The sequence below is a fragment of the Salvia splendens genome, chromosome 7, assembly GCF_004379255.2.
Source record: "Salvia splendens isolate huo1 chromosome 7, SspV2, whole genome shotgun sequence".
NCBI classification, from domain to species: Eukaryota; Viridiplantae; Streptophyta; class Magnoliopsida; order Lamiales; family Lamiaceae; genus Salvia; species Salvia splendens.
This window is the reverse complement of record NC_056038.1, coordinates 26003377-26013084: the sequence shown is the minus strand read 5'-3', so window position 1 is coordinate 26013084 and position 9708 is coordinate 26003377. Positions and strand designations below refer to the sequence as shown.

At 44.2% G+C, this 9708-nt stretch overlaps 2 protein-coding genes across 2 annotated transcripts; both read right to left on the bottom strand.

The window, feature by feature from the left end:
• Nucleotides 1-267: 267 nt before the first annotated feature.
• LOC121810631 lies at nt 268-747 on the bottom strand. Its single transcript, XM_042211389.1, has one exon. The coding sequence runs from the start codon at nt 745-747 to the stop codon at nt 268-270; it is 480 nt and encodes a 159-aa protein (XP_042067323.1).
• Nucleotides 748-3748: 3001 nt separating this feature from the next.
• Nucleotides 3749-4585, bottom strand: LOC121810630. Its single transcript, XM_042211387.1, has one exon. It carries the CDS (start codon nt 4583-4585, stop codon nt 3749-3751), a length of 837 nt encoding a protein of 278 aa, XP_042067321.1.
• Nucleotides 4586-9708: the final 5123 nt, after the last annotated feature.

The following is a 9708-nucleotide window of genomic DNA, read 5'->3' as shown; positions in this document are numbered from 1 at the left end:
CCAATTAAATACTAATTCGACTGATCAAGTGGTCAATGAATTCCAGATGAAGACTCAAATAGGTCCACTTGATCAGTTTCCGTCCTTACTTCTGACTCTTAAAAACTAATAATTAAAAACTGACACATAAAAAACTAGTTACACTAATTACCAAGGACTTGACCGTGTTCCCCTAGGACGTCACTTGATCATTTGAATAGACTAAGAAATTGTTGCTTGATCAAGCAGACTATCCATGAGTACTCGATCACTCCCTTTACCTGTTTACTAGTAAGAGTTAGGCATGAGTAGTGGAATGTCGTCCACCACGAATGCCTCCATTCTTTCTCTGTACGGTTTTACCTTGTGACCATTCACCATAAAAGAAGGCGAGTCTGGATCACTTCCTTGGAGTTCGACTGCTTCATTCGCTCTGATGGCGACAATGGTATAAGGCCCAATCCACCTCGACCGTAGCTTTCCTGGCATTAGTTTAAGTCTGGACTGGAAGAGAAGCACTCTCTGGCCCACCTTGAGTTCCTTCTTACGAAGGTTTTTATCATGCCACATCTTGGTTTTCGCTTTGTACCACATGATCGAATCATAGGCATCAAGGCGGAGTTCTTCAAGCTCTTGTAGTTGCATCCTTCTCTCCTGAACACCAGCTTTGACATCCATATTCATCTCTTTTACTGCCCAGAAGGCCAGGTGCTCCACTCCCACCGGCAGGTGGCACATTTTCCCAAATACCAGCCGGTATGGGAACATTCCGATAGACGTCTTAAAGGCGGTCCTATAGGCCCAGAGCTCGTCCTCCAGACGACGACTCTAGTCCTTCCTCGTGGGATTGACCGTTTTCTCTAGAATTGCCTTGATTTCTCTGTTTGACACCTCGGCTTGGCCATTGGACTGCGGGTGGTAGGGTGTGGATAGACGGTGGTGGACTCCATATTTCCTCATCAGGGCTTCAATGGTTCTATTGACAAAATGAGTTCCCTGGTCCGAGATAATATCTCGTGGCACCACATAGCGGGTGAAGATGTTCGACTTTAAGAACTTCGCCACTTCTCTGGACTCACATGTTCTTGTCGCCTTTGCCTCGATCCATTTGGACACATAGTCCACCGCTACTAAGATATAGCGATTGCCTTCAGAAGATGGGAAAGGTCCCATGAAATCCATTCCCCATACATCAAATATTTCACAGACAATAATAGGGATCTGAGGCATCTCATCTCTTGTAGATATCCCTCCAGTAAGTTGGCATCGAGGACACCTCTTCCAAAACTCATAAGCATCTCTATGGATGGAAGGCCAGTAGAACCCGCTGTCCAGTACTTTCCTTGCTGTTTTCTTTGGTCCGAAATGACCACCACAAGCTAATTCGTGGCAGTGAACCAGCACATCTTCTTGCTCCCAGTCGGGTATACAGCGTCGGATCACTTGATCTGCCCCCATTTTACATAGGTAAGGATCATCCCAATAGAAGTATCGGGAGTCGCTTTTCAGCTTCAGCTTCTGTGTTCTTGTAGCTTCATCACTTCCATGCAGCTCACCTGTCACCAAGTAGTTGTCCATGTCTGCAAACCATGCCTCTTTCCGCGTGTGCTGTCCCTTGCTTCCTTTCTCGGCTTGATCAACCTCTTCCACTAGATTGACCCATTGTCGGTCAGATGTTGACTTGATCAGGTAGAGGTGCTCCTCAGGGAAAGCGTCTGGAATAGCTTCATCGTTATCTTCTTGTAAAATTTGGCTTAAGTGATCCGCCACTCTGTTCTCGCATCCCTTCTTGTCGACTGCCTCCCAGTCGAATTCTTGTAAGAGGAGGACCCATCTGATTAGTCTTGGCTTTGATTCCTTCTTAGCTAACAGGTACTTGATCGCAGCATGGTCAGTATAGACTATTACTTTGGATCCCAGCAGGTACGGCCTGAACTTCTCAAATGCGAAGACTACCGATAGCATCTCCTTTTCGGTCACGTCATAGTTCTTCTGTGCCTAATTCAACATTTTTTATGCGTAGAAGATGATGTAACTTTTTCCTTCGATTTTCTGACCTAATACTGCCCCCACAGCATAATCGCTAGCGTCGCACATCACCTCAAAGGGGTGATTCCAGTCGGGGGTGCATATTATCAAAGAGCTTATCAATCGGTCCTTCAGAAATTGGAATGCGGCCTTGCAAGCATCAGAGAATTCAAACTCCACATCGTTATGGAGAAGCTTCGTCAGAGGTTGGGCTATCTTTGCGAAATCCTTGATAAACCTTCTATAAAACCCAGCGTGGCCTAAAAAGCCTCTGATCTCCTTCTGATTGGTAGGATACGGCAGTTTTGCAATGACCGCTACCTTTGCTGGGTCGACCTCTATTCCCCTACTCGACACTACATGGCCTAGGACTATCCTTCAGTCACCATAAAATGGCATTTCTCAAAATTCAGTACCAAGTCCTTCTGGCGGCATCTTTCCAATACCCTGTTCAGGCTATGCAGCCCTTGATCGAAATCGTCCCCATAGACAGTAAAGTCGTCCATGAAGATCTCAATGCAGTCTTCCAACAGGTCAGAGAAAATGCCCATCATACATCTTTGGAAAGTGCCCAGGGCGTTACAGAGGCCAAACAGCATCCTCCTGTAAGCGTAAGTGCCAAAGGGGTAGGTAAACATCGTCTTCTCTTGGTCATCTGGATTCACAGCGATTTGGAAGTAGCCACTATACCCATCCAGGAAGCTGAAGTACTGCTTCCCTGCCAATTTCTCTAACATCTGATCAATGAATGGCAGAGGGAAGTGGTCCTTCTTCGTACCTTGGTTCAGCTTCCTGTAGTCTATGCACATTCTCCACCCAGTAACTGGCCTTGTCGGGATCAATTCATTTTTCTCGTTCTTCACCACTTGAATCCCTCCCTTCTTGGGTACCATGTGCACTGGGCTAACCCAGTTGCTGTTTGGAATGGAGTAGATAATTCCGATTGATACCAACTTGACAATTTCCTTGAGCACTTCCTCCCTCATATTGGGGTTGAGTTTCCGTTGTTGGTCGCGGTGTGGCTTGGCTCCTTCTTCCAGTCGGATGTGGTGCATACACAAGTCTGGGCTGATGCCCACCAAGTCTGTCAGCTTCCAACCGATAGCCTTCTGATTCTTTTTCAACACTTCCAACAATTTGTTTTCCTGCCCCTGGGTCAACTGACTATTGATGATGACGGGCATTGTTTCTTCCTCCCCCAGGTAGGCGTACTTAAGATGTGCTGGAAGGGGTTTCAATTCCTTCGCGGGCTTTGGCTCTTCAGTAGGCAGAGGATTTTCTGCCGCTTCTTTTTCCAGTGGCTTGCCTTGATCAAGCCGCTTCGCTAGTCTAGATACTTGAGCTGTCCCACTTGACCCAGCTGGCCTCTGGGGCTCGCAAAAATCCATTATTGCTTTAGCAACGACCTGGTCGTCCATCTCTCCGACCTTCATGGTATCATACCACTCTTCTACTTCTTTCTCTACTTCCTCGTTTACAGCGGAGTCAGTGAACTGCCTCTTTAGGAATTTTTCCTCCAAAAATACTTGTACTAAGGGTTCCGTCACATCTACTGTGTATATATTCTCATTGTCGGCTGACCTCTTCATGGCTTCATCAATATTGAACATGAACTGTTCTCCATTGAAGTCCAAGCTTATCGTCCCATTACGGACGTCTATAATGGTGCTGGTCGTAGATAGGAACGACCGTCCCAGTAGAACTCCACTCGATTCCCTTGCTGCTGGCTCCGTCATCTTGATTACAAAAAATCGTCTGGGTACAGAAAGTTATTCACCTTCACAATAACGTCTTCCAGAATTCCTTCCGGGTGAATACACGATCTGTCGGCCAGCTGGATCATTATGTCAGTGTCGATGAGCTTGGCTGCTCCCAGCTTCTCATAGATAGTATATGGCAGCACATTAATGGATGCCCCGAGATCGCACATCGCATGCTCTATTTGAATATCTCCGATTGAAATCGGGAGAGTGAACATCCCTGGGTCGGTCTTCTTTGAAGGGAGATCACTCCGCTGGATTACGACAGAGATATTCTCATCTGCAATCATTCTACCCTCCTCATTGACCTTCCCTGCCAGGTAGTCTTTAATGAATTTGCTGATCGGGGACATTTTTAACGCCGTCAAGAGCGGCACCTTTACCTCCACATCCTTAAACATACTCGCCACGTCGATCGTGGCGTCCCTCTTTCTTGTCACCATTCCTCGGTACGGATATGGCTTAACTTTCTCAGCTTCCTCTCTCTGACTTTCCTCTGAGGATTCACCTCCCACTTTTGCCTTGCCTTTTTCACTCCATTTCGCTTGCTCTGCTCTACTGGATTCTCTTTCTTCTTCATGGCTCGGTCCAGACATAGATGCTGGAGATTTCATAGGTGGAGTAGGGCTCTGGTAGACTTTTCCTGATCTCAGGGATACTTCGCTAATGATCTCACGACCAGGTGGCTGCACAGTGGCCGGGATCTTTCCTTCATTTCCCTTCAGCTCGCCAAGTGACATTGCTACTTGAGAAATTTGCTTCGTCAGCATTTCTAAGGCCGCCCGCTGCTCCTTCTGAGCCTCTTGGATTTCCCGCATCGCATCATTAGGATAGTGTGGTACTATCATATCTCTTTGGCCATCGTTGGGGTGTCGGTTGTATCTTTGATTCGGCGGTCCCCTAACGTGGTTGGGCTGCGGGTAGTTAGATTGCCCATAATGCTCTTGCTGGTATTGCGGCTGGTTGTGCTGTTGATTTACAGGGTGCTGATTCCCCCATTGGTGCGGTGGAACATAACTGACCATTTGGTTGTTTGGCTGCCTTCCCTGGTTGCTTGACTTGGGGCCCTGATGTCTGTATCCCTAGTTTCCCTCTGGTTGTCTGCTTGACCAGTTGGGTTGTCCCCCATTGGACCAGTTCCCTTGAGGTACGCCCTGTATTTTGTTTCCTCCAGTGTTTGGTCTATCCTGGATCCGAGCAGGACAGTTGGGCTGCCCTTCGCTGTGTTGTAAGCACTGTTGCACTGGCTGCGGTGATTGGTTTTGATTTGGATCGGTCCATCGAAAGTTGGGGTGATTTCTCCATGGGGCGTCTCTTTGCTTTCCCTGGATCCAGTTGCCATTTGCATTCCAGTGGCCAACGACATTTAACTGGGGCAGCGACTCTACCTCAGGTGGGAATTCGCAATAATAGTACTGATGCTCTTCTGGCGGGGGCGGGGGCGGCGCATACTGCGTCTCTTTCTGTATAGGTGGTGGAGGGGATCTGGCTTTCTCCACTGCCTCAAGCAGCTTCTTCTCCATTTGCTCAAATCGAGCCTCCAACTTTTCATCATTTCGCGCCTCTGCTGCGTGCACTGCCCCTCTCCTATACTGTCCTCGGGACGTCTCATACGAGCGCTTGGCTTCAATAAGCCTCTCCAGGATGTTTTTGGCTTGGCTGAATGGGGTTTTTGAGAAATCTCCCTGGGCTGCGAGGTTGAGATCATTCTTGCTATCCACATTGAGTCCGCTATAGAAAATTGAGTAGATCTTTTTCTCCTTCATCTTGTGATTGGGGCATGCTTGAAGCAGCCCTTGAAATCTGTCCCAGTAATGACCGAGGGGCTCATCGTACTCCTGTCTGGCTTCCGTAATCTCCCGCTTGAGGGCACTCGTCTTAGACGCTGGGAAGAAGCGATCTAGGAAGATCATTCGGAACTTGGCCCATGTTCTGATGGATCCTTCTGGCAGTCTTGACAGCCACACTCCAGCATCACCTTTCAAAACAGAGGGGATAGCCTTCAGCCTATAATCTTCAGACGTAGATCCGGCCAGTACAGGCTGGATATCACAGTATCGGCAAAATTCCTCCAGGAAGGCGTACGGGCACTCTTTTGAAAGGCCGTAGAAATGGGATAAAACGGCTAGTACTCCTGACTTGATCGCGATGGTCTGCATTCCAGGAGTAACGACAATGGCATGTGTGGGCTCCTTCTCATCATGAGCGTGCAGAGATCCAATTCCTGAATCTTCACGTTCTGCTCTCCTTCATCTTCGCTGGTCAGTTGATCAGCGGCTGCTGCTGCTACTCCTAGTGCTGCTCTGTAACGAATGGTAACGACGCCGGCTTCCTGGACTCTCCAATACGCGTTAGTCTCTCTGTATAAAAAGAGATGATTCCAGTGTCCACCGCGTTGGTACCTTCTCATCAACAGTAAGAAAAAACAAATGAGAAAAGAAAGTAATAAGATTATGTACACCTACGCACTACGCACAAACATAAAATAACACCGTGCTTCCCCGGCAACGGCACCATTTTGGAAGGATTGCTCGAGAGGGGATGGTAATATAGAGTGGATCAAGTTATATGGAAGATAACCGAACCGGTTGGATCAGTTAGCAAATGTCGTTGCCACTTGATCAATGCAATCTCGCTCTCACTCGTTCTCTACCAAAGTAATTTATAACTCCCAATTTTGCACTACTTTAACAGTAAAGTGACAAGTTCGGGGTCGATCCCACAGAGAAGCTGGTGTATCAAGTGTGTGAATAGTGAACAGGGGGTTGGCTGCTGCCACGCTTTAACTTTGGGAGTTTTTAACTATTGATTTTAACTTAGACAGAAAAACAACTAACTACTTGATCAAGGGAAATTTAACTATTGGGTCAAGTGCTCAAAAGCGAAACTGAAACTGAAATAGTAAACATGAGGATGAAAACAGAAACAACTTTGATTAAACTAAAACTTAGAACAGTACAGCGTGAAACTTAAGCTAAGCTAACACTTCGGAAACTGTGAAAGCAAGTAAAACCGAGGAGATTCTCGGCGGGAAGCTTAAGAATACGCCGACAGATATCAAGTATTCTGCAGCGCTCTTTCGATCGCCCTTTCTAACTAAGCATTACTTTATCTAAGCTAAGCTATCTAGAGAACCAAACTAGAGAACTAAGCTAAACTAAAGACGGAAAGTAAAGGATCAGATTTCTTCAATATGGTGGCGCATCCTCTATTTATAGGCTCGGCACGTCCTTGCGTCTCATATATCAGCACGTGTCATCTTCTAGAACGTTGTCCTTGATAACAGAATGATGCGCACCATCCAGCTCATAGCCTCATGTGTCCTTCTTCTGGCAGCCAGTGGTCCCCTCCTTAACTGCTTGATTACTCCCCTTGATCAACTCCCCCGATATCTGTCCTTTTTCGCCTATTGTACTCACTTGATCAGTTTGGCCTTGTTGCCTTGGTCAAGTGGTATTCATGCACATTTAACACTTGTTTTACGCGATAAACCGATCAAGTAGCATACATTTTACCCTTAAACCGATGCATGAAATGATCCTTATCATCAATCTTCTGGCGTTCAACTGGAAATCCTAAACATGGTTGCAAAGCATTGTTAGAATTATAACATGAAAAATAAGGATGATTACCAAAATGAAAACAACTATTATCCCCCTATTTATGATGATAATCAATAGAAACCCCATTCTGGTAATGTTGAATTTGGCGTGGCTATAGTAAGATTCCTAAACGTGTAACCATGTTGAGAAGCATTGTTTGTAAGGAGAGTGTTATGGTTTCAAGCTTCTCAATTTGGATTTCTATCTGATTGATCCTTCGCTCATCCTTAATCTTATCCAACATGAATTCGATTATTAGCAGGTCTCTTTTGCTAATTTCCTCTTCTGCATTACGGCCATAATATTCATTGAAGTATCCATTCTGATATAATTGATGGCAATAGTGCATGACCTCCATATTAGTAGGTTCAGTTTCCTCTTTCCTTGATAACTCGATCTTCTCGATCCTCATTCTCATTGCTGCCAATTCCTCCATTCCTAATCAAACAAAATAAACTATAAAAAGGAAACAAAAAAATAAAATAAAAAAACAAAATATAAAAATAAAAATGACTAAAATAAAATAAAATAAAGCAGTAAAATCCAAATTAGTATTATCCTCCTTTCTATGTTATCAATCTATGCGTAAAAGTATTCCCCTGCTACGGCGCCAAAAACTTGATTCACTATTTTTTAGCACTACAACTATTTGCAAGTATATAAGACAGAAATAGTATAGCTAAAGGTTAGTACCGAGATATCGAAATCAGGGAATATAATTGCAACTGGCTATCATATACTAAGCATCATATATTATCTAGAGAAACAAGAGTTTTGGGTTTGAAATTAAAAATAAATAAATAAAGTAAAAGCATAAAACAAATAAGATAGAATCAAGCAAACAGAGAAATTTCAAGGATAATGATTTCACTAACTCTTTAGTTATTCTAATTAGTTCTATGTTCATCCGACTCAAGTTTTACCATGATTTCTCCCTATCATGCATCAATACTCATGTCACAATTATTGTATGAACATATAAGATAAACCAATCGAAGCTATCACCGATCAAAGATTGACAATAATCAAGGTAACGGCCAATTAGTCGAACAAAATTTCAAGAAAAATCAAGTGGAACGAGTTCTGAACATTAAACATAAAAAGAACTACATAAAAATTAATTACTATCAAACCTCAAAATTCTATTGTTTAGTAACCCATAGACAGATGAACTAAAACAATAATTAAAGTACGAGACATGAAATAAACAAACAAAACCCAAGGTTGAATCTTGAAGTCTTCATGCTCCTCTTGCCTTGATTCAATCTCCAAGAATGATGAAAGAATTAGGTTAAGAAGTGGAGAGGGAGGAGCCTTGAAGGCTCCCCTTTTGGGGGCTATGGAAGGGTGAATATTATAAATTAGGTTATAAGGTATATATAGGCTTGAAAATGATTTAAACTTGGTAAAACTTTTCCTCCAAGCAATACCAAATATGGAATTTTCGTGCCCCATAGGTTAAGGAAAAGATTTGGCTTCACAAGGTACTGTCTTCTTTTCTTCCTTGAATTTCTGCCTAAATTCTGCACTTGACAACTTTTTGGTAGAACCACCATAACTTTCTGCACAAAACTCGGATTGAGATGATCAAGATACCAACGAGAATATCTTTTAGAGACAAAGAGAATGGTATGTAGCACGCCCTAATCGGACTTCAGAATCGCCAACAAATTGAGTTTCATCAGAGGCTGTCGTGCGCGAACATGCCCAGCGGACGCTGGCAAGGGTCCAGGGGGCGCTGGAGAGAGTCGGAACGTTCTGGAGTGATTTTGAGCGACCTCTGGCGTGCGCCAGCGGTCCGCTAGGTTGCCTTCAGCTCCAGCTTCCGAACGTTGACGTTTTATGCCCTTTTTTAGCTTTATTTTGCACATTTCTCACAAAACACGTCAAAATATCAAAATGGATAAAATATGCAAATAATAGAAATGTAATGCAACTTTCACACACAAAGCAAACCAAAAAATGGCCTTAAAATAGTGCAAAATCCGAGCGTATCATTAACCCACATAATAAACAGATAATTGCGTACTAGAATGCAAATAGATTGATAGGACTGTTGATAGTGGTGTAGAAGACTAGACGTGTGTTGTGATGGGTGTGCACCTCAACTAACTAGGGGGGTACCTAGACCTAGTTGTGTCGTTGGGTTTGTGACTATCTTTTCTATCAAAACCTCAGCCCACTACTACTGGTTAGCATAGCGTAGTAACTGATCGATCCCACATGGATGAAAGATGCGTTATACACTTGTAAAGACACTTTGGTGGGGTTGGTTTGCTACCACGCTTTAGGGTTGAGTTAAACTAGAAGTAACAAAAATTAGAACCTAGTCCTTTCCT